This window comes from Sinohyriopsis cumingii, unplaced genomic scaffold (genome assembly GCF_028554795.1).
Source record: "Sinohyriopsis cumingii isolate HCF-2022 unplaced genomic scaffold, ASM2855479v2 utg001237l, whole genome shotgun sequence".
NCBI lineage: Eukaryota > Metazoa > Mollusca > Bivalvia > Unionida > Unionidae > Sinohyriopsis > Sinohyriopsis cumingii.
In genome coordinates, this window is record NW_028315973.1 from 1460856 (window position 1) to 1487966 (window position 27111).

General features: G+C 35.4%; 1 protein-coding gene across 1 annotated transcript in view; it reads right to left on the reverse strand.

Moving 5' to 3' along the window:
- Window positions 1-2663: 2663 nt before the first annotated feature.
- The window catches only part of LOC149772709 (uncharacterized), a 117478-nt gene continuing 93030 nt past the window's right edge, over window positions 2664-27111 (reverse strand). Inside the window, exons 21-28 of the mRNA XM_089947459.1 lie at window positions 26965-27031; window positions 12160-12226; window positions 11529-11614; window positions 10801-10927; window positions 9556-9597; window positions 9149-9259; window positions 3442-3601; window positions 2664-2840 (exon numbers count right to left, since the gene is read on the reverse strand). Coding sequence (XP_089803585.1) covers window positions 2770-2840; window positions 3442-3601; window positions 9149-9259; window positions 9556-9597; window positions 10801-10927; window positions 11529-11614; window positions 12160-12226; window positions 26965-27031 — 731 coding nt within the window. The 3' untranslated portion in view covers window positions 2664-2769. The remainder of the gene's footprint in view (window positions 2841-3441; window positions 3602-9148; window positions 9260-9555; window positions 9598-10800; window positions 10928-11528; window positions 11615-12159; window positions 12227-26964; window positions 27032-27111) is intronic.

A 27111-nucleotide genomic window follows, 5' to 3' on the forward strand; every position in this document is an offset into this window, starting at 1 on the left:
TGAAAGAAACTTTATGGATGAATTTACTTATAAGGATGAACATGATAATTGATATTTGTGATATGCTTACAGAGCATAAAACTATTGATGTTGATAGTTTTAAAGCTAAATATGGACAAAAAATATTTCAAGGTATAATTTAATGTGTCAAGTTTTTATGTAAAAAATTGCAGTTAGATATAATGACACTGGTTAGACCATTTATCCCTTTCCATTGGAAATAGTCTTTAATAATAATACAGTTAAAGGCCTTTACAAACCACTCTTGAAATCGGATGTTAGACAAACCAGTGAAAAGAAATGGAATGAAACTTCCAATCTGAATATGGATGTGTGGCCTAAACTACATACTATAGTCTTTAAAATAAGAAATTCAAAATTACAATGGATTCAATTTCGCGTTACTCACATAATTTTAGCAGTGAATTCATTTTTATATAAAATACAATTGTCTGATTCCGATAAATGTACTTTTTAAAAATTTACCGGAAACAATATTATGTCTTTTGGGAATATAATTTGATAAATATGCTGTGGAATGATTGGTCACACTGAATTTGGAATAAAGTGAGCATAGATACTTTGCCAAGTGCAACGATTATAATATTGGGAGATACATGTAAAGATAGAATACATGTCTTGTATTTTGGTTTCCTTCTGGCGAAATATTACATCCTGTATGCAAAATGAAAAAGATTGTGCCTGGATTAGAGAGGAAAGTTTTCTTTAAGGACCATTATCATTTAGAAACAAATATACTGCAATCAAATCCAAAATGAATGAAACATTTAATTTGATATGGGAACAGTGGGAGCCAATATTCAACTGGTAACTAAGAAAAATTATTTTATAATTCAAATGGTCGTTTTATATCATGATGCACTTTGTAGTATATAATGTGTTTGTAATACCTACCCTTCATGCCCAATGAACTGATATGATCTGAAAACAATTTTTTTATATTTCATCTCTGAGTGAAGAAGAATCATTGTTTAGAACTATTGTACCGACATGTATTACATGTATCATCTATCTTTGTTATCTATTGTCAATAGAAAAAATATAACAGTAAAAAGGAAATTATATGGCTAAAACTTAAAAAGAATATGAAGCAATATTTTTTAAATTTCTACTCAGAAAAGTATTATTGTAGTTTGCTTTTGGTGTGTGGAAGTAAATAATTCGCCGGGACGATTGTCGTTACTTTAATTTATAATAAAGATACAATGCATTAAGTGTTTTCTATGTTAATATTTATAACAATGGCCTAATTTCATTTTCCAGATATGTCCGTTTGCGCTTTAATTCAACATGTTTCGATTAGACGAGTAGAAGATGCATGTACAAAGGCATAGCTTGTACCATTGATGTTTCCACATTCTAATACGGTCAACCGTAGTCTCAGCTCATTTTCAAATGTTACTTGTTGTACTGCTTATCCAATTATCGTAAAAGCTTTTTCAATAAGATTATTTTAAATGTTATCAGATCTAAAAGTCAACCTGGATTCAATAGAAATAGGAACCACGTTTTCTCAGTGCAATAATTTCATGATTTGTTCACTGTTTTAGTTTATCGAGCATACGTATTAAGAGAAGGTAATTGGTGATAGTGAACTTGAGAAATAACATTCGAGTAAAGTTTTGTGAATAACACCATCAAAGGACCGATCGAGACCATCAAAGGACCGATCGAAACCATCAAAGAATCGATTGACACCATCAATGGATCGATCGGTACCATCAAATAATCGGTTAACACCATCAAATGGTCATGCAATAAATGCGCAGGAATAAAGTCCTATGCTGACTTCTTCATGGCACAGTGCACTAAACACAAAATGCAAACCACTTACAGTGTCATTTTTTAGTTTTGCTAGAGTTGTTATTGTCTTCAATTATATGTCTATTTTTAATGGCAAACTTACGAACTTGCACCAATTATGAGATTATTTCTGTTTCGAGAGAAAAACGATATACAGTTGTGTCAGCAACTACGGCAACCACATTCCTTCAAAGATTCTTTTATCAGGAAACCTAATACGAAACACACATGGCAAACACAATAGCATGATTTTCACTTAAATTTCAAACTTCACTCCAAAATAAATAATGGCGCTTTTTTCAAAACTACCTTTCTGAAAGCATTCAGTAATTTCTTGATACCTAATAATAGTTAATGTCTTGGTCGTCAGCCTAGTCATTTTATGCTCTTGGGTAGAATGTTTAGTTTCATATGTAGAAGGTCGCTGACGGTTATGAATAACAAATTATACAAAAGTTCTCTTTTTTACATGTATCGTTTACTGAAGAGACATTATTGTTTTATAGGTAACACGATGGAATTAGTTTTACACTAGTTAGAAATAACGATGCAAATCTCTCAATATCAAGATACAAATCATGAAAAAGTTACCTTTTTCAGTTGAATCTCTTTCTATCTTTCTAAAGATTTTAAACAAAGCAAACACATCTCCATCAGACGCAAATGACAAATACAACAATATTTTAACGCACTGACATTAAAGAATATTTTAAAATCCTATCATCTGAATTCATTCAGAATAATTAGCCAAGGCCGTCATAGAATCGATTGAATAGATTGAAGTATGTGCCATTATGATCAGTAGGTTTTCTCAAAAGGGAAGAACGCAAAAATGTGACTGAAATATATTTTTTTATTCAGTGCTTCAAAAACCAATTAATATCACATTAGACAGTTAATCAGCTAATCAATGTGACGCTTGCTTTCCTGGATGGTCTATAGACATCAGATGTAGATGAGGGCCAGTTGGTCATTCGGAAAAAGCATGTCTGGACTTTGGCCATGGCGAGACAGAACTAAAATGTGGAAGAAAATTGTTTAGCAATCAACACTGATAATTCGGCATAGATTTTTTATTTCGAAATACGAGGATCGTTTATACAGATCTTTAAATGTAAAGAGGTGAAAGGTCAGCGAAATAGGTATTATGCTTGGCGACGGTCATTGTGCGAAAGCGATAAATGCAAAATGAATTCGCTTATTTAGCTTAACGATATCAAAGAACAACTGTGATTCTGCAGTACCCAGAAGTTCCTTTATACTCATTTTACTGTATGGCCTTGACAAATGTTATTGTAGCTACAGACAAAAGTAAGAAATGAAGCTCGCGCTTTGACATTTTTGTACTCTCAGTCAGCTGTAGAAATTTGGTGCTGAATGAGAAAACTGTCTTACCTAAAGAACATGTAAGGAGTTGTGTCCATTACGAGAGTAAACATATTACTTGCACATGCTTATACTTTGAAATTCACTCATTAGAAACATAAAAAATATACAAATGCAAATTAAGAAATGTGCGTGCAATAACGACAAGGAGCTATAAGTGTGTACTTCATATATAACCATTGTCTTTTCAATCTCGCATTACACCATTAATGTTGACAACATTGCTTTCACCTGTGTCTCTAGTACGTCCACTGTTCTGACTGTCTGTCCTCTCAGACTTAATGCTGTGTGAGGGCTTTGGCAACGATTTGTCCCTCTTCGATACGTGTAGTGTGCGGTATATCTTGACTGTGTCCATGTATTTGGACTTGTACCGTAAATCACCCGCCTCCTGATTAATAAAAACAGATAGGACCTTGTATCTTTTGTTTGTACATAAAACAAGCTTTCTCTCTAGTTTTCAGCTTTCTAATTAAAGCTCGATGGCGTTACAAACATTTAGAATTAAGATAATGGCGTGAGGTGATTTAGTGGTTGTTCCAACAAATATTGATGAAAATACTTTGAACAACGTAAACCAAGAGTCAAGAAAAAAGGATAAAATCTAAGTTGGGATCTACAGCATCTAGCAGACAACTTAGCATTTAAATAACGTGGAGTCTTTCCCAATATATTGTTTGACACTATTTTGTATCACGAGGTCAACAAATCGGCGACGATGAGGTTCCCGTGACACTTTTAAGCTAACGCATAACTAACTCGATGCGTGGTGACAAAAAGCACAGAGTATGTGCTCTCACTGTCCAAGCCTCACTATAGAACATTTCTGCCCGCCCTAAACCTTGGCCTAAGTATAAAAATTTAGTACAATAAAAAGCATCAATGCAATCATCTAAGCACAGTGCACGTTTACACTTCATGACAAGGAAGTCTTGGCATCAAAATACCTCAGTCACCGAGTGTAAAAAATGATATTACTAGTCTTGTTGTAAAGAAAACCCTAAGTCACTAAATGTAAAGATTGTTATTGCTAGCCTCCGTATCAAAACTCCCAAGTCACTGAGTGTAAAGAATCCTATTTCTACTCTTTGTATCAAAAGACCTAAGTCAATGAGTGTAAATAATGCAATTGCTACTCTTGGTACCAGAACACCAAAGTCACTGAGTGCAAATAATGCAATTGCTACTCTTGGTATCAGAACACCCAAGTCACTGAGTGTAAATAATGTAATTGCTACTCTTGGTATCAGAACACCCAAGTCACTGAGTGTAAAGAATGCAATTGCTACTCTTGGTATCAAAAGATCTAAGTCACTGAGTGTATAGAATGCTATTTTTAGACTATAACAGAAACACTTTTCTTAATTTAAACGTTTTTAAGTACCAATTTGTTTAACAAAATGCACATGTCAATCAATTCCAAACCGAAATATGCGATTGGATTTGGCAAAGTAGTTAGCTTTAATCAGATAAAATGTTAACACAGAACTTCTATTGCAATTAAGACCATGTTCTATACTATGCGTGTTTTTGTTTTAAATTGAATTCGACATAATAACAAGAAATATGGATCCTAGTCTTGAAAGTGCAGATTATGTGTTATTTTTAAATAAAGTATATCTACAGATTTAAAATTTCATCGATAAATTTATTAATTCCCAAATTTCATCTCTATTGAGTTCTAAGAAATCTTCCGAGGAATACACACTTTTGTCTCTATTATTTCTTTTTAAAAATGTGGATACTTATAAAATAAGAAAATTGTTGCCAGCTTTATTTAGATGTTTACATATAGTAGGCTGGATTCTTACCATAACATTTATTTAATACAATTATTATTTAAAAGACATTTGATCTAAGAAACAAGGGGTTATCCAAAAAACAGGATTTCAATGTGGGCTTGGTCTAAAAAATAAAATCTATATTAATATTGAATGTCTTACATCAGATCGGTTCAAATTTTATTTTCAGGGTAAAATAGAACGAGGGAGAGTGAGAGAGAGAGACAGATTTAGATATTTGCTGTCACCGAGAATCAGTCACAATTATTTTTATTTCGATTTGCGTCTGTCGTGTAACTGTGGTTGGCTTTGTGTCATATATATATCATATATATATATCGTGTGGATTCAGAGGGGGTGGGGTTGTTGGAATTCCCTGTTTTCAGTTAAATAGTACTATTTTCAGTGACTGACAAAGACCTCTGGCCATGAGAAAGAAAACATTCTACCCCCGTTTGAACATTTTGGTCAAAACAGGATAAACTATTGAGCGAAGGTACCAAGAATATTTCCCCACTGAAAACGGAATGAGAAACAATGGCATTAGGGAAAATACACATATGTTTTTGTCTCAAATTGTCAATAATTGATTGAAGAACAGACCATTGATCATAATCAAGATCGGGCCCGCAAAGCAGTAAAATTGTACATTTCTTTAGGGGTTGGTGAGGCACCTTTTTGAATTGCTCGAGGTCTGCTACCACCTTACTAAGGCCTTGGTCGTACCTACTTGACAAAGGTCGGATAAATTTATAAAATGTAAAAGAAATTTTGAAAAAAGCACACCAATCTGAGTCGAAAAATACCGTCAGGGACTCTTGCTGAATATGACTGAATGTGCACCATATGCCTACAATGCTGATCACTTTCGTTGATGATTGGAAATTCACCATGAGGGGTTAAAAGTGCATCATTTTGATTTGAACGTAGACCAAAATATACTAAAATCTAATAACTTTAGAAGTATACTCAAATACTCACCAAATAGATAAACAGCACGGCTGATCCTGTCCTTTCGGGACATTTTACTAAAGGCGTAGGAGTAGGGAACTCAGAAATACATGAACTCTTTGCCTAATCTGTGTATTTACTTGTAGGTATTACTACACTAAATAGGCTTGTTCATTCATTTTTATTCCACATTTTATCAATGAAATCCAGTGAATCAGTTCATTATCTGTGTAAATATGTATAAAACCCAACATAACATAAACGGACCAAATCTGACATCATTGCGGGGGATACCGTAAGAAATCTGCTGTAACTGCAATATGTTATAAACGCCAGAGCATAACATAAAAAAAAAAAAGAAAAATTTCTTGCTCCGAATGAATAACGGATAGATTTCATCTCATTTGTGAAAGTTAATATTTTCAAGAGTGGTTAGCCTCCCCACTGGTGAAAATACTGACATTATCAGTCAAATATATCACATATTCACTGGATACATACAAATAGCCTCTATATACTTTCTGTAGTTCTTTTAAATTCAGCGTCAGTCGTCGCTAAACTCTGCGTCAATTTCGTGATTTTATATTACTTATAGTCTCAGCTGTTTTTATCAAATATTTCGAATCGCTTTTTAAATACAAATTCTGTTTTGTTTTACTGTTTGCTAAATTCAATTTTATTTTCGAAATTTTTGTGTTATGTGAGTTGGTTCTCGTAATTACAGCTACGTGTAGCATCAGGAATAATATATGCAAATGTACTTGCAGTTCAACATAATCTGAGGTACTTGTAATAATTTATATATAAATCTAGGCTACACGCATGTAAACACTATGCATCATTGAATGTGTTAGTGGGAACGGTGATTCGCTAATACAGTTTATGCGAATTCGCCGGATTTATTAGTGTAAGGCATAATCTCCGGTGTCATCATAACCCAATCTGCAAAAATCAGATGTCCGCTGTTCTACGTGAATATCTGACGACGTCCGCTTAGGGGTCATGTTCTGGTGACCTTTGAATTAGCCAATGGAAATGCAGCTTTCAAAAATCTGAATGTGAATAAAATTGTTCGGTACACACTCATGCTCATCATCCACACTGCGTAGTCTCCAAACGCGAAGATATAAGACTTCATCTGATTGGCCGATAAAACTAGCGAATATGGTAATAATTATAGGTTACTGCATTTGTATGGGAAAATATGGGAGTGCAGTATATCCTTCCGACAAAACGAGTTCATATTTTCCCATACAAATGCAGTAACCTTTTTATTATATGCTCATTTTTTTATTCTACCTAAGGTTTAATTATATAAACAAATACACTATAAGAAACAACGTAACTGACTGTATGCCGCATTCCAAACTAAATACACAAGCGCATATTCATCATTACACAAATCAACATTATTACTGCGCACATAACTCCGCCCAGATAAATTTGAACTTAGTCGCGCGCTCGACATAACTTTCGAAAGAAAATGGAGCCATATTGTGAATGAATGTGCATTGCAACAACTTTTCCATTTGATCTGGAATGAATAGATTTTGGTATTTTTCTCGATTCTAGGAAATTTCGTGATTATGGACTGGATTTGTATGTGACAATTCCACATGAAATACATCAGATTGAAGAAGCTAGGGAGACATCTACAAATGTGTTTCTGTTTCTGTCATTGAATGTTTGAAATCATGTTGTGGGAAAAATATGAAGTCTTTCAATTGCAATTATCAAAAAGACGCTATGGAATTTAATGCTTATTTCATTTTGAGTACAGTAAGGAGGATGCATTTGGACTTATCATCGAAATTACAGCACAATTTCGAAGTGTGTAATGTAGATTGAGAACCTATGACCTGGCTCATGTAATTCGGATTTGCAGAATTAAGAAAATACATTTTGAGGAAATTCAGGATGTAAAACTGTAAGTATATTTTATTTTGCCATTCTTATCACCAGCTAAAGAAGAGAGTATACGACTTGTCACTTGCATGTTATTTGTAAGGACCTTATCTTGCGTATGTTATATACTGTAGCTAGCCTAAATCCGAAACATTGTATCAACGTGGAATGTGCCAAATCAGCTGATATGTGGCAGTCCACGAGACATCTGTTTTAGTTCATTCAGAAACAAATTTAAACAAGCACAACGTAAAGAGCCTCTTACGCAAGTGTACATGATTTGTGTACACATTAAAAGTGCTGGCGTCTGCGTCCATTGTTTGTTTACAATAGAAAGTAGTTCCTTTATGCACGTGAATGCTATATGTGTATTGTCGCGTGGATTCAATATCTGGCAATACTGCACGATTCTGGCAATGTAAAATTAACGGGGGAAAAATGAGCATATAATAAGATAGGTTACCAGAACATGAACCCTAAGGGGTCGCCGCCAGATCTATGATCTTCTGCCTACTGTATCTTCTACTGGATTGTTCTTAAGTGTATTTGATCGCAATATGGATTTTCATTTTGTGCCCAATGTAGCCCTTTTGTGCACAGATCACCTTTATAATTATTCACGCTTAAACAAATAGGATTTATAATGCTCGATTCGGCGCATGAAAGAATAAAAAAATATGGATATCAATGAAAAACTCTAAATCGTTCCGGTGTGGGTGTTCTGTACGGAAATACGGACTGAACATCCGTATCGATTACCAAAACAACCATGTCATATTAAACGAGAGGGCAATAAAGTTAACTTTTTCACTCGTGAAGTGAAAGCATTTTACAATGTCATTTGCCTCTTGTGATAATACCTTGAACTATTCTTTCGTTTCCTTTGTGAAATATGTTTGAATATCCACCAATCAATCCTATTTTCGAGATATATGTTCTTTATATTTTAACTATGTAACGTATCATGAATTTGATGAGAGAGAGAGAAAAAAAGAAAAACGTGGCGATTGAGGCACTGGCCAGATGACAAACAACTATATTTGATAGTCATGTTAACATTAATATAATAACAAGTTCTATTCAAGTGTTATTGTCACAAAGTTATGTTTCTGATTTTCAAAACGAACATGCCAAATGGTGAGCTTCTTCAACATGTACAACACTTTGAAAGTCAAAATATAAACCTAATTTTAGCATTTATAGATGACTACATACACACACGAGAAGGAAACGCATGTTTAATATTATTATCAGGCATGATAGGGTTCAATAAAATGGGTCTGTTAGCTAAATCATTTTACCGGATGAGAGCTGCTGCCGTAAAAATCAGGCACCGAAGAAGTGCTGTTTGTGATGACGTCTCCTCTCTGTAGCAAGTGGCGATCTCGCATTCTTTTTAGAGCCTGTCGGACCTTGTAAAAGAAAAAGTAAAAGGAAGAAATAAATGAGGTAGACTATGTTCTCCTTATTCTAGGTAAGTAGGTATATGCGCATATTTTCTCTCTCACTATATATATATATATATAGACACAAACCTGTCTTTGGATCAGTCAATGATACTTTTTAAAAAGTACTTTTTTATCAGTCAAAATATAGAATTTTATATTAACATTTTAGGTGAGTTGATTTTTAATTCTCTTTTGCGTCAGTTAATCGTCCAAGTGCACAATGAATCGCCGTACATTGAACACTCATGAATGAAACTTACCTCGGAGTTGAGTGCACAGTGAAACAGGAAAATGAAAAAGCCCTGAAAGATTGTAAAGTGAAATACAATAATGACGAATAGTTGAAATGCAATAATCCATATAGCGTGATACACAATAATGCCGTAAAGCGTAATATACAATAATGCCTTAAAGCGCGATATAAAATAATGCCGTATAGCGTGATATGCAATAATGCCACAAAACGTGAATATAATGATGCCTCATTTGTTGATATCCAATAATGATACAAATCGTGATATACAGTAATATGCAGTAATGCCACAAAGCATGATATACAGAAATGCCATGAAGCGTGATATGCAATAATGCCGTATAGCGTGAAATAAATAGCGCGAAACGCAATAATGCCGTATAGCGTGACATATAGCATGACATACAATAATGCCATATAGCGTGACATACAATAATGCCATATAGCGTGACATAAAATAATGCCATAGCGTGACACAATAATGCCATAGCGTGACATACAATAATGACATATAGCGTGACAAAATAATGCCATGTATCGTGACATACAATAATGACATATAGCGTGACATGCAATAATGCCTTGTATCGTGACATACAATAATGGCATATAGCGTGACATACAATAATGCCATACAGCGTGACATACATGAATGACATAGCGTGACATGCAATAATGCCATATAGCGTGACATACAGTAATGACATATAACATGTCATACATTGACAACAAACATCCTAAGGCTAATTTGCTATAAAGAAGGCAACATATAACGATAATATATAATTTTAGTACAGGAATGATACAACATGCATAAAAGGCGGAAATAGTCACGAACGTGTACAAAAGAACTGCCAAAATTATCCTGCCGGAAAGAACATCTGCTCATTGATACACTAAAATAATTATCGTCCGATGGAAAAGCCATTGTAAATATAGTGTTATTCTGATCATGTACATTTCAAAGAGAGCACAAATACAGTTTTTTACATGTGCGACTATAGCATAAAGTAGAGAAAATTTTATTTGAACTACAAAACATGCGTAATACCAACAAAATGTGTATGACCTTGTTAACATAATATTTGAAATAATTACTTCTTAAAGTATTTAACTGATATTAAATAAGCTATATAAAAGATAATGATACATAATCACATAAAATAAATACTGCCGTTGTTAGCTTTTGATCTTTGATTTTACATTTGCAACATAGTGTATGAGCAGTCATATTTGAAAGTAGGAAGAGTACCTGGAGAGAGTTAAATGCTGCAAACAAGTACTGAAAAACCATCAGTTCCTTATTGACGCAAAGCAAGCCAAAGATCCAGGTCAGGCCTAGTAGAGGTAAGAGAAATAGTGCTCCCTTAATACCAGCCCTGCAATATAATTATAAATTTAGAACTCCATCGATACTGGTCATGCAATGTCATTATTGTAAAAGAATCTCATTATCGTATTTCTTACATATAGGTCATTCTGACCTAATCATAAAACAGACAAAGTGTACACGTATTTCTTTTATCCTTTCAATTTCGCAGAGAAGAACTATGAAGGGCATAGTAGATTTAAAAGTCTTGGTTATTTCTTCCTTTGCGTTTTAATTGAAGACTGATTGCTTTCAGATTTATTTATAGAGATCATAAAACAAGATAGGTTTGAAATGTGTCCAAAGAAGACTAATGGAAGTAAAGGCAATATTCTAAGTTAAAGCATGGGCCATAACTCCGTAAAACGCGGCTGGAAAATGGTGAAATTGAACTTGATCGAAGATTCTTTTAGTATATAGCTAAATATTAGATTAGTCTTTGTGCGTAAAGTTATTCAAACTTATTTTGAACGGATATGAAATCCGTCATTCCCACCCCATCTCCTTCCAATATGGTGGGCATAAAAATCCAGCTGAACAGCCTTTACTAATTAAAATCTAAAAAAACGCCAATTGTACCGAGTGTAAAATATTATACAAAGTGTGCTTACTTTATATGATCGTATTCACCACGACTGTCAAGCTTTGCAGAACTTATTACGATCCGTATCACAAGTATCAGGATAACAATATTCACCTGTGTAAAATGAATACATATGTAAATAAACATTGTCACTAATCAACGAAAATTTCATTGCGATTATTTTATAGTCATATGCCTATGTTTTGATTTTATTTTACTGTTGCACAACTGTATGAAAAAATCATAATCGTGGTGGTGTTAGAATTATATTTTCTTTAAGTCTTAATACCCCTTGCCATGAGGTAATGGAAGCGCATACCATCCTCGATCACCGTCTCTAGGCTGTAAGGAACAACAGTAATATGCCGTCAGTAAAGCAGTCATTACCACAAATCTCAGGTGTCCGATTATACACATGAAATACATAAATTTAACGTGTCCGATTATATACAAGAAGTAAATTTATTAAGTTGTACAAACACTAATGAACTGTCTCTGCCTTTTTACAACTTTTGCGCAGTTTTAAACAACGTACTTTGCCATTTTCATAAATAGTTCACCCGTATTGTCATATGATAGAGGTTATCTGTGCAATTTGGCAATATCTATCGCGATAAAACTATTTGTTATAATATAAAACGTGCATTTTGAGTACTTACTATAATGACTGCGATGGCAGGTCCGACAAAGGCCCATATCGTGCTCCTTTTAATTGACAACCAGCAACTGCAAATGTCAAAAGTGATGATTTTTACACAGTGATATGCATTGTAATTCAGTGATATTATATATTATAAGCGGCGGAAATAAACGTATATTGTTTAAATCTATATAATTCATATGTTTAATTCTTGTATTTGTAGAAATATGTAGGCATGAGGAAAAAATTGACATAAAAGATATAACCAACAGGGTAGAAGTTGGGAAGAATCAGTTGTTTGTCCCTACGTATTGCTAATATCATGTTATAAACATTTTTGTAACACATAACATTTTTAAGTCTAAAAAAACATTTTAAGCAATTAGTGTTTTTAGGAATTTAAGATTAAGTTCGAGTAATGAAAAACTGAATTGCACAAAAAGTAGGAAGAAAAATCCTTCCAAATTACTGTAAACCTAAGTACACCAAGACAGCATATAAAAAATAGTGCTTAAATATCTGTAAAATGTATATAAAATAACTGCTAATGGTAAAAAAATCTTTAAAACATGATTGAAATTCGTTGTATAAACAACAAATATTTATTCTTTATTTACTAAGAATTGTGTAATACATGTTATTGCTAAATATTTATTTCCGTATTAATCTTATGTGTTAAAATAATAAAATGACCTTAGCTCCAAAGGTTAGTGACATAAAGGAATTTTAAATTGAGTCATATAGTTTCCCTAAAATAGTTCTGAAATTGTAATGCTTTCTCTAAAAATAGCAGAATTGCCATTTAACAACAATGAATTGGATGAAAAATCTTTTGGAAGATTTTCTGCGGGTCGACAAAAGTATTCGTTTCGCCGTCCCCTTGTCTGAAGTCACCGCTCAGCTTCCGCGCAGGAAACAATTAGAGGACCACATCGGTAGTTAGCAATCACTAGCAAACAGTGCGCTTGCAATTCGGACTTGAAAGCACCAAACAAAGTGTGAGTAAGATTTCTTTACATAATTATATATAAGTATTCATCCCTAAGCGCTTTGTTGTGCACAGATATAGTTTGTGTCGTCATAACTTTGCATGAAATAGTCCTACTATATGTACCAAAGGGCATATGTCGCTAAATTAAATCCAAGACATAAACTTACTAACACGCACATGAAACGTCGTCTCCAATTTAAAGCAATTTTATCGTCTTGTGTAATGAGTTGTTTGAAAAGCACTTGGTGATTCACTAAATCGTGAAAGATTTCATAGACTTTCTCCGATGGAATTTGGTGCAATATTCATTGCAGACGTCTTGGAATGGCGCATTTTATGATGTCTTTATAGTCGATCCAAGTATGATCTTCAGTTGGTTCTTCAACAATTCATACCTATGTCTTTTTGATCGAAAAATGAACCATGTACCAAATGGGGACCACCAGTAAATCTTATCCAAGAAAATGAGTGACTAACTATACACACGTAGTAGAGGAGTCTCGCCTTGAGGTAATACGTTGTTTAAAATACTTTGCAATCCTATCAGTTTTGAACATTTTCCTTGACTTCATACGATGGAAATTGGTAAATAACCACACTACTAATAACGAAGTCGTGGTACCAAAAGTAGTAGAATATGCTTGACGTAGGTCAATGTCTGTTTCAACTCTTTTAAAGTAATCGACTTTCTTTCATCATTCATATACCAATGGTTAAGACATCTGTGACACTGTGGATGCATTTGTTCTTGGCACTTCACTTGCATCTGTACAGAGAACATACAAATGCCTTCTTGCAGGTTCAAGGGTAACTTCTGAACGTGCCCTTTTCTTAGGTCTGAGCGTCTCCACTCACATCTTTGTGGGGTCGTCCATGTTGACAGGAAAATCTTTATGTTGACTTGATTTTAAGGCTTCTTGTGACACGTCCAAGTTCATCACTTGATTTGAACGAGAGTTGAATTTCATTGCCTTCACCCTGCAGTTGGTATGAAGTTTTCCTTACTCATCTCGGTACTCGTACTCACAATGTTAAGGTTTTCCATCAGCAAAACTCAGATTAGTCGCTTCAGGATGTGTGTTGGTCCACACTCCTAAGCGTAAGTCTTTTATGAGAAGCCGATAGCGTTTTGGTTGATCGATGCACATACCACTAACGGTGTCAAAGTGAAGGACGTAGTCTCTTAAAGGTTCCAAAACCGAATACAATTTTAAACGGGTATTGGCTGTCCCTTAAGTAGCAATGTTGTCATTTGCTAAAATCATCGAGTGGAACAGACTCCATGACCCTTCATAAATCCATACGATCAGAACCTCGTGTATGATTTCGACTCGTCTGACGAGTTTTCCTTATCATCGATGAGCTGAAAGTATTTACCTGACAACATCGATGATTCCATGACAATATCAAGAATGCAACATCATACAGACAATATTTCAGCATTTCATTTTGAATAACAGAAGGGCCCGACGAGTGGGCCTTGCACCAGGATTAGAACGCACAGCATCTGGCTCGTAGTCGATGGCTTCAGGTACATACACGAGGATGACGTTTTGGTTTGCTTAGTAATTGAAAGGTTAGGAAAATATCTTCGAGACGTTTTGCTCATTCCAAAACGTTTTGGACATTTTACTCCAAGGTACATCCAAAATCATGAATGGAATCTTTTATCAGCCCGTTTCATTCTTTCGTGTAAATGATCTGGGCTTTTTTTTATGGTGAATTTGGAAATTTGGTTCCTTGTTCTGAAATATGTTTCAAAAGAAATTTCCAGTCGTATTAAGAGAAACTGTGTATTGACTGGCAGTATCGATTCCATATGTAGAGGCCAAAATTCACTGAGCGAAATCAGAAAGAGCATGGTAGCAACGAACTAAATTTTCGCATCGACGGGTGATCACGCTGCTACTCTGAAGTTATGAAATAAAGATTCATGAATAAATTCATATCAAGCAAGATGAGCGATATAACATTTAGGAAGGTGAATCAGTCTCTTCAGAACATTCATAATAAAAAATGACAATGTCTGCGTGGTGGTCTCTTTTCTCGTTCTTGTGATCTAATAATTCGTCTGGTTCGTTACCATATCTCTGAATGTAACACTGATGATACGAATCAACGACTTTATAACAAAATTCGATATCATTTATTTCTTGGACAAAGGTGTGAATCTTTGGAGTTGGTAAAAGCCTAACCTCGTAGGTGTACTCCTTTCGATCCGGACAGGAGATTTCAAACTGAACAACAGAAAATCGCAAACGATCGTGATCTTCAATCTCGCACTGTCGTTTCAACTCATGTAACAGAGACCTCAATAGGTATGTAATAATTGTAACCACTTTCTCTGCAATGAATTGATACGAACATTTTAAATGTTGACGGTGTAAGAGTAAATGGGCGTTCTATATGCATTTGAAACCACTTTGTGTGTAGGTCGAATGTAAACATGATCATCCTGGGCAATCGAACGATTTTCTTTCTTGATCGATCTTGACTCTTCTGTTCCTGGGGACGCAGATGATGGAGTTAGGTATTGATCAATCATTACCTTTTAAATATTATTAGGATGAACTTTAACCAAATCATCTTTGAAAGTACTGGATGACACATCCTGAAGTAGGGTATCTCCCTCTTTTTATAAGGCGATGAGTGCCGTTTACCCGCGGACTTGGGTTCGAATCTGCGTAGAATACGAATTATATATACGATATTATATAAGATGGCCGCTATCGCTTAACCGGCTTGAAGCAGCTGTTATATGTTTTGTGCCGTGTTTCATGATATATGTGCTTGTTGTCTGTCTTCGTCAACGTTATAGTGTTCATCATGCATAGGCTGTTCAGTTCGAATGTGTTTCTTCATCTCCTTGTTTTGGAAACGAGAACAATTAGACTTTTTCTCAGGTATCCCGCTCCACTGCAACAACTTTTCGCTGTTGTTGAACAAAACCACCATCACGTGATACTCGCCAGACAACCCGTTTATGCTATGATGGACCTTCATTAATTGCTTTAAATGTCCACTCCTTGGCTCTCCACACTACATTGTGCTCTAGACTAAACGAACTGGGACTACATTCATCATTACTTACATGTAAACATAAGCGAAAAATGAAACGTTGTTTCAAAGCTGGCCGGCGTAGAACAGGAAGAAGAATTCCAGTTATCTCTTTATGTCCTTTCCGGCTCTACAATTTAAAAATTCGACCGTTAATTTAGATAACCCAATTCGAATCCCTATTAAATCGTTAACCTTTGTGTCAACTATCCAAGAAATACCTCTGCGTATTGCATTATTCAATGCTCAATCAGTTGGACCACCGGAAAAGCGCACATAAATAGTTAATTTTAGCAACGATCAGAATATCGATGTCTTTTTCCTGAAAGAAACATGGCTAAAAACATCAGGCGGTGAGCCCAAGTGCGCGCATCTTAACACCCACTGGCTACTCCATCAAGTCGTTCCACAGCCACTCTCGCGGAGGTGGAATTGTTGTCATCACAAACAACTCCATGATCAAACTTCTTAACCACACCACAACTTTCAATATCTACCACACATAGTTTGAACTAGTCCAAACCACACTCACACTGGAGCAAAGGTCAGTCCATTTTTTTCTTCTTATACCGCCCTCCTCCTAGTAGAGAAAACAAGCTGACTGAATCTCTCTTTTTGGAGCAGTTTCCGAATCTCCTGGATTATGGAAATTCGATAGGTGGCAACCTGATTATTCTTGGAGATTTCAACTTTCACTTTGGCTGTCCCGGAAACCCAAACACATCAAAACTCCTAGATTCCATTAATGTTTTCAACCTCAAACAGTCAGTTGACCAACCCACCCATAAACATGGTCACATTTTAGAATAGATTCTTCACAGACCTGATGATGATATTCAATGGTCCTCCCTGGTATCCCACAAACTTGCATCAGATCACCTCTGCATTATATGCCATCTTGACGTATCAGTCCGCAACTCTCCACCTTTATTTGCTACTAAGAGAAACCAACGTATGATAAATAGAACGAAACTAATGCATGACATCCAAGCAAACCTAACAACTTGCTTAACCCCTACAGCAGAACAACTCGATAACCGCCTGCGTTCATTGCTCGACAAACATGCCCCAGCTACCAACTTCAGAGTATCAATTCAAAAGTGTTCTCCATGGTATAGCAGTCTTAGGGACCAGCTGCGCACTGCTAAAAGAGACAGCCGTAAAGCTGAGAGGCTTTGGCGTTCCACCAGAATCACTATTCATAAGCAAATCTATGAAGTCGTTAAGAAATAATGTCACAAGCATAGTCCATGCAGCGAAATCAGCCCACTACACTACTAAGATCATGGAAAGTTCCAGCTGCAAAGAGCTCTTCGAGATTACTAACAAGCTAATGTCAAGGAACAAATCTACACCACTTCCAACTACCTTCTCTCCAGTTGACTTTCCGGACCTGTTTGCAAATTTCTTCCGTGATAAAGTACAAACCATTAGAAATAAGCTTAACAACACAATTTCAGTTGACTCGTCGTCACCATACAGTTGGGATACATAATTTTAGAGGCAACCATTAGCAGCATTTGAACCTGTCTCTATGGATTTAGCACGTACAATCGTGATGAAGAGTGCACCAAAGTCATGTGAACTTGATCGAATTCACTGCTGCCTGAGTGCCTAGATCCAGTATTGCATTCATTAACTGATGTTATTAATACCTCTCTCTCATCCGGGGAATCACCATCATTTTTCAAATCTGCCATTGTAAAGCATATGCTGAAGAAACCAACACTCGATCATAACAATTTAAAGAACTACCGCCTAGTTTCTAATCTCCCATTCATATAAAATATTTTAGAAATGGTTGTTCTATCTCAACTTGTGTCTCATCTGAATTCAAACGGTCTTTTAGCAATGCACAATCTGCATATCGCTCTTGCCACAGTACTGAAACTGCTCTTCTAAAAGTAGTTAATGACATTCTCTCTGCTTTGGATAGCGGAAAGATTACAGTCCTCACCCTCCTTGATTTGTCTGCAGCATTTGACACAATAGACCATGATACATTACTTCTTCGTCTCTAGCATGTATTTGGCATTCAGGGAACTGCCTTACTGTGGTTCAAGTATAACTTGGTCAACAGGAGACAAATTGTGTCTGCAAATGGAATACACCCCATTCCAGTTAATATATGTTGTGGTGTTCCAGAGGGGTCTATTCTTGGACCTGTTATCTTCATTCTATACACTCAGCCGCTCATAGATCATCATCCAGTGTCTCACCAATTGTACGCTGATGACACCCAAATAGACAAATCTAGCCACCCAACTGAAGTTGATGCTACCATCCAAGGTGTAGAGAGGTGCATTTCTGATATGAAATCATGGATGACATGTAACAAGCTGCAGATGAATGATGCTAAAGCTATGGCCATTCTGATCACAACACAAAACTTTCTCATTCAAATCCTTTACCTCAAACAATAACATTAAATTCACACAATCAGTACGAAACATAGGTGTTACTCTGGACAGTACTCTCACACTGTACCAACATATCATGAACATATGCAAAGCTGCATATCTTGGGCTGAGACGCATCAGCTCCATTTCCAAATATCTTTCAGTTGATGCCACTAAAACACTTGTGTGTTCATTAGTACTTTCAAGACTGGACTATTGTAACTCAATTCTGTCTGGTTCATCTCCATACCTACTTAAGAAATTTCAAAATGAGTAACACGATCAGCGCACACCTCTCGGTTGCTCTGTACCTTATACTGGCTGTCTATTCGATCCAGAATCAAACACAACTTTGTTCTCTGTGCTACGTTTCACTTACGGACTCCAGTCCAACACACCTGTCCGACCTCACCCATATCTACACAAGATACTTACGCTCCCCTTCTGACAATCGTATACTCATTATTCCCACTATGAAAACGAAGTCATATGAGCAACGTTCTTTTGCATACCAGGACCCAGCAACATGGAATGAATTGCCAACTGAACTTAGACACAAAGAACAGTGATCCCATTCAAGAGTGCTCTTAAAACTCACTTATTTCGACTGCAAGAACAAACTTAAAGACCTAACAATGTTTCCTACCTTAAATATTTTCAGCATCTTTTTTATATTTTCTAATTTTATGGTGTTTGTTTATTGTATTCATATTATTAATAATTTTTATGTTATAGTTGTTGTCTGATGTTGTAATTCGCTTAGAGTTTCTAAAGATTAGGCGCTATACGACGTCCTCGATATTATTATTATTATTATTATTAAAAATTTTCTAACCTGTATGAATGCATTATTTGTATTAAAATATTAATTCTTCCTAATATTATCAAACATTCTTCTATAGGGGTCTAGGGTTAGCAATTTCTGTTTTGTCTGGTGTATATTTATAATTCTTTATAATTAATTTTATATACCTTGATTTCTTTCATAGGAATCCGGAATGACTGTGTAGATACATGAATTAATTACTAGGTCGTCATTCGAGTGTATCTGCTACACAAGAGTGCATATAACACCGATTGAGTAACATCATTTTTTGATGATGTGTGCTTAGTCGTGAGTGAATATGGGCTCATGTGTGCAAGCAAGGCGATGGGTGCCGTTTAACCTCGGACTTGGGTTCGAATCTCCGTAGAGTACGAATTAAAAATTTTCTAACCTGTATGATAGTATTATTTGTATTAGAATATTATTTCTGCCTTATATTATCAAGCATTCTTCTATAGGAACCCATGGATAGTACTTTCCGTTCTGTCTGGTGTATATTTATAATTATTATATGCTCATTTTGTCCCCCGTTAACTTTACATTGTCAGAATCGTGCAATATTACCCGATATTGAACTTGCGCGACAATACACATATAGCATTCACGTGCATAAAGGAACTATTTTCTATTGTAAACAAACAATGGACGCAGACGCCAGCACTTTTGATTTGTACACAAATCATGTACACTCGCGTAAGATGCTCTTTACGTTGAGATTGTTTAAATTTTTATCTGAATAACTAAAACAGATGTCTCGTGGACTGCCACATATCAGCTGTTTTGGCACATTCCGCGTTGATACAACGTTTCGGATTTAGGCTGCTACAGTATATAAAATACGCAAGATAAGGTCCTTACAAATAACATACAAGTGACAAGTCATATACTCTCTTCTTTAGCTGGTGATAAGAATGGCAAAATAAAATATTATTACAGTTTTACATTATGAATTTCCTCGAAATGTATTTTCTTAATTCTGCAAGTCCAAATTACATGAGCCATATCATAGGTTCTCATTCTGGATTACACATTTCGAAATTATGCTGTAATTTCGATGATAAGTCCAATTGCATCCTCCTTACTGCACTCAAGATGAAATAAGCATTAAATTCCATAGCGTCTTTTTGATAATTGCAATTGAAAGACTTCATATTTTTCCCACATTATGATTTCAAATATTCAATGACAGAAACAGAAACACATTTGCAGATGTCAACACGCTTCTCCCTAGCTTCTTCAATCTGATGTATTTCATGTGGAATTGTTACATACAAATCCAGTCCATAATCACGAAATTTCCTAGAATCGAGAAAAATACCAAAATCTATTCATTCCAGATCAAATGGAAAAGTTGTTGCAATGCACATTCATTAACAATATGACTCCAAATTTCAATTTTAACTAGACACGCCATTTTCTTTCGAAAGATAAGTCGAGCGTGCGACTAAGTTCAAATTTATCTGGGCGTAGTTATGTGCGCAGTAATAATGTTGATTGTGTAATGATGAATATGCGCTTGTGTATTTAGTTTGGCATGCGGCATACATTCATTCAAGTTGTTTATTGTAGTGTATTATGTTTATATATTTAATCCTTAGGTAGAATAAAAAATGAGCATATAATAAAAAGGTTACTGCATTTGTATAGGAAAATATGAACTCATTTTGTCGGAAGGATATACTGCACTCCCAGTTTTACATTGAATATGTGTGTGTGTGTGTGTGTGTGATTTGGATTTTTAACGTAGCTTTAACAATTTTTTACTCATATCGCTACGATGTCTGCTGTGTGGCAGTTTACAGTGATGTCTAGCACTGACGCATATAGCATGATGTCCCACCAAGACACATTACCCTGACACAAGGCCGACCGGTCATAACACTAGCCTCTGAATGCTGAGGCCAAGCGAGGCACCTGTTAGTACCATTTTTATAAGTGTTTGGTATGACTCTGCCGGGTATCGAACCCACGACCTCTTTCATCCGAGGCGGACCGGTCCCACTGAATCTGTAGAAGTGCCACAAAGATCCCACTTTTAGTCCGATATATTTACAGAGAATAATTCGAAAATAAGCAGTTAACAAAACTTATGGAGACACTAAATAATATTCTTTAGATAAAAGTTAAGATATTTGTTATGTAGTCAGGAGCAAGGACACTGGGCTACAGGTCAAAGGTCAAGTTCACAAGGTAAAAAAAAAGAACATCCAAAAAAGGAGAAAATACGTCTTGAGACAAAGGTAAATATACTGTAAACATTGTTAAGAGAAAGGTTATTGGTCACCAGAGCGTCCAGAATGTTCAAAGAAAGTATGCAAAAGATACAAAGGCGGAGCTTTCTGAAGAAGCAGAAGAAATCTCACTCTCTCTAAGACATAGAGAAAGGAAATTAAAGGTATAGAAATATGGTGGATATTTCAAGCGCAGAAGAAAAATAAATAGAAGCACGAATTTTAAATAAGAAATTCAAAGCAAGACACACCAAAGAAATAGTAGGCTATGGTGATTGGTTTAAAATTTCATTGCGATTCTTATTCACGAGAATATACCAAAACTTAAGTGTACCCATGTCTTGATATATTTTGTAATCTTATGCTATTGACACACACAGGCATATGCGATGTGATTTGTTATGTTTGTGTCTTTGTTTTTGTTCAGTTTCATTTGTTTTAATTTTGTTATTTTTAATTGGCACTGATTGAATATATGATCTCTTTCTTGAGAAATCTGGATGGTCCTGAAAAAGGCCACTGAGCTTCAAAATTAATATGGACTTTTGAATATCAGCTGCAACTGCCTTAAATTCAACCTATTCCTTTACCAATTCCACTACTACTGCTGTGAAGGTAGTTGTAGCTCTTAGTGCTGGCGAATCATTGTTAGTCGATATCATGTAAGGTTTGGGAATCTTTGATGGTGAGGATTGTTTTCTCTTAGGTTTCGCCAAACAGGCTTTATACATTGCTCCTAGTTATTTTAATGCAGTCAAAATCTCCTGTAACACATTTACAGTTCTGTTTCCGCTTCTTTCACTCTCTCCACGGTTCATCGTTTTCATCTCCTCTTGATGATTTCTCTTTTCCTCTTCGTTTTCGTGCAAGTGTATGTTGTTGTTGGTTTTCTTGGCTTTTTTCAATATTATTAAACTCTACCTTCTGTTTTTGTTTGCTTTTTAAAATCATATTCCAACAGTGATGGTAGTAACTACGGGAGGAAAATGAGGGGAAAATACCAAATCTAAGTCATTCGCTGAAAAAATACTAACTACAGCAGCGTCAGTGCTCTCATTTTTGGTGTAAATATCCAACGCATTATACGTATCCTATTACAAAGTCTTCATTTTAAGCTCGGGCATGTGAACTGTTCTTGCATTGTCAAACACACGAGAATCGTATACATATTTACATGACAGAAAGAGACATAGAGAAATAACGTCATACCCTCTCTTGAGGTTGGTTTGGTGAATAACATGACCTTGCTAAACTATGCCAAACGTGTTGTGATTTGTGGAACCTCCAATTCAGTTTCAATCCGGTCCTAGACTAAAAAGAAAGGTGCATTCACCCCTTGCATCATCATTTCTCAAGAAAAGTCGAGGGGTTGACCAATGGAGAATCCTCTGCTATTGTTTCCGTCCTGTTGTTTGATTCGGGCTATCTCATGTCTCATGCATGTCAATCAACGTCGACCACTAACCAACGTAGGTCACTAATGCTGCTATATGGAAAAGATATGTCTATGTTGAAAGACAAGGGTGCATGAAGAGATAGCTACTGCACGAACCTGTGTTGCGGAGATGCTTGACACGAAGTGCAGAAAAATGGTGTCACTAGTGTTAACAATCTTTAGTTTCCAACCCAGTGGTCCTTTTCATGGGGTGGGGGCATATCTGTCAGAAACGGATATCCTCCTCAAAATATTGCCAAATATTAAGTGATTTATTTGTATTTATGTCTTTTATTTTGTCTTTCTTACAAAAATTAAACCCCTCTGCCCATTCAGGCCTTTAAATATATCAGTACGACTCTGTGTGTGTGTGTGTCTGTGTGTGTGTGTGTGTGATGTAATTTTGTCTGTTATAGGTGTTACACTTCCTTACTATACCTCCTGTTGTATATCACTTTTCACATCATGTGCTGGTTAGAAGATGCAGGTACATGTTCTTACATATAGGTACTGGCTAGTAAATGTAATTACTTCTTAGTAAATGTGTTTGTAGGTTAGTCAGTGTTAGCATATTTGACATTATCGTTTTCCTTGTCCTTAGAATGACATATCATGCTAATATTAGTAACAATTGCAACATTAATATGTCCCTTGTCACTCGACTGCCATACTAATGTTAAATATCGGGACGCTTTTAACAATATTATCCCTCTTGACCTCAGACCACTAAACTTTCCAAATAGTCCAGTCTTATATTCTTATTGTCTCCAGAGTGTAATAGTTTTACTCCAGGCCATCAGCAACACAACACCAGAGAGTCAATCTGACAAGTCAATCTTTTTGACCGATATTTCTGTGCTTTCCCGCTTATATATTAATAAGGAAAGCAATGCTGATAAAAACGACAACAAAATCACCTCCTTGTTTTTACCAAATTAAAGAATTATTATCTATTTGGCACGGGCTCACCCTAAAATAGTATTAGGTAATAACAAAACGTTATAAGAACTACACGTATCAAATTTTATAAAATGCATCAGACATCTCTTTTTTGTCATTCATAAAGATAAGCAGAAACACGCCACCATTCTTTACCATTATTATTTATTTTTACACATGTATGTCAGTCTTATATGTATATAAATATTTTGGGAAGATAAAATCAAGCAGCAACTATACACATATACACACACACACACACACACGCACGCACACACGCACGCACGCACATACATACATACATACATACACACATACATACATACATACATACATACACACACATACACACACATACATACACACATACATACACACATACATACATACATACATACGCACGCACACACACATAGATACATACATACACACACATATATACATACACACATACATTCATACATACACACACATACATACACACATACATACACACATACATACATACATACATACATACATACATACACACACACACATACATACATACATACACACACACACATACATACATACATACATATGGTTGATAAAGATACAGCTGTTATTGGTGGATGTAGTACATATTTCTAAGGGATTTTATGGTAAGCATTTCAAAAATTTATCTAACTTTCGTATTGGTATAAAATTTATATTTCAAACAACTGAACACATTTAAACAAAGCAGAAATTACAACCAAACTTTGCTTTCGCCGACACCGCCTACAATTTAAGGTGTCAAATAAATACAGAAAAATAAATGCTATTAAAATATTTCAAACTGTTATTTTAGGATCGGACAGAAATTTCCAGACCCTCTGAATCTGCCTCATCATAATCATTTGGAGTATTTGACATTAAAACCTAGACCATTATTGGGAACAGAGAAACATAGCCTTTAACATTTTCAGAATGAAACAAACACGTGAAGAGTGTCTCGCCACGTTCGAAATGTAATAAAACGGTGTATATTGATTTTTTTATTATCTCTGATTAGAAACGATTTAACGGTGCTTTTCACAGTTATAATAACTTCACTAATTTTTCTGTTTGAAACGTGGAATTGTGGAAGATTTCAGTGGCAGATAGTATGACGAAGAACATATAATATTGCAACAGAAAGAAAACATCACTTAACATATTCGGTTGTACTTTGACGCTTTACATATGTATCGTTTGGTAACAAAAGGTGTCTTATGGGTACATTGGGCCATGCTACATGATTCAAGTCTGACGTGAAACTATCATCCCTTATGGACCTTTTAACTCGCAAACATAATCATGCAGGGATCCACCCGGGTCCTTTTTGCAATTGCCCAGACATCAAAAGGCCAATAACTAATGTACCCTAAACACAAGACCAATCCAAAACCAATCTAACGCCCCAAAATCAAGGAAATATCCAATATACCTAAACTGTAAAGAAGCAACGAATTCAAATAATAACAATTCTTTTTGACTGAATTAAGATACAATTTTAAACATGCACGTCCTTCTTGACTATCACACCGACAATGGAAACTACTAAACGAAAATAAAAATGGATCTATGATAAATATTTAATAGGTCCATCAGATTTACAAATGAGGATTAAACGCAAAATGTTGACCTCAAAAACAAGTCTGAATAGGTGCGAAACGTTTGGCGCATCTTACTTCGAGTAAGTCACTTTAACCGGATTGTTTCACATATCACATTTTTCTCTAGCACGCCTAAAGGTACGATATGATTTGGCTTGAACAAGTTTGAAATAAGACATTGGCAATGCGCATAACTAACATGACCGTATGACATAATATTCCAAATACTAAAATGCAACATTATGAACCTGAAAAGAAAGCAATAAGGCTACATAAAAAACAGAAGACACCAAATATTCAAAAGTCCCTACAATGAAGATACGATGTAAACACTGAACTGCAACACATAAAATTATAAACCAAAGCTCAAGACTTCAAAAGTGGCACATCCCGTAACTTTCATTATAGGAAACGAGAATTTCACCAGCATCCATCACGAAAATGTATAGTTCGTTCGATTAATCAATTTTAACTATAGAGCATTGTTGCATGCCGGACGCTATCAAAGATCTCAAACTACCCTTCAAAATGTTGAATTTCAAAAGAATAGACTTATTATCTATGTTGAAGGACTAAGCATTAACATTTTTGTTCAAGAATCAAGCAAGCCTATTATACAAGCAAGATACACGCACAGTTATTTTGTCATTGAAGACTGGAATGTGCTTCCAGAGGAGTTATTGCAGCAAATACATCAGACAGAAGTTGAAAACCTCAATTCGCAACACTCGTTGACAGATTGATTGTATTTCCCCGGTGCCACTCATACATGCATGGTATTATATCCTTTCGACTTAATATAGGTTGCAATACAGATCACATGGAATTTCTGCGATAATGATCACAAAAGGAGAACTAACCCAGACAGAAAATGGGGAATTTTATAAGTAAGCGGTGAGATCCTGACGAATTTATATCAAATACACTCTTTTTGTGTGATCTGGTTTCGATAACAGTCACTTCAATTTTTAAATGACACAACTGCGAATATAATTTCCCCCGTTGTTGTTGCTTGGTACCGATGCTAGTAATGAAGGCGACTTGAAAAGCGAATCAAGAAATATTCAGGTGCATCCTATTTCTTACAAGACATGAGCCCATGGTAGTGTAGGGCCTGAAATTAGCTAGGAGTTATTTAGTATCAAATACCAAATGGTCAAACGGCAAATATTATGTTTGCTAAAGACAGAGTTTGAAGGAAATTTAGTTCTGTTACATATTAGTGTTAGCTTGTGCATCGACCTGCTCGACATGAGGGATATTGTATTCAAGGAACTACACTTATTTATTTGTCATATATGGCCGTGTACCTATGAATGTTCTTTACCTGGTTGGTGTTCCATAGCCTTCCCAATCAGCTACTGCCGATATTGTGACCAAAACTAAAGGGACACCTGTTTGGTAATAATAATAATAATAATAGTCAACGTATAAGCATGAAACATAAACGACATTCTGATGAAAACAATATGCT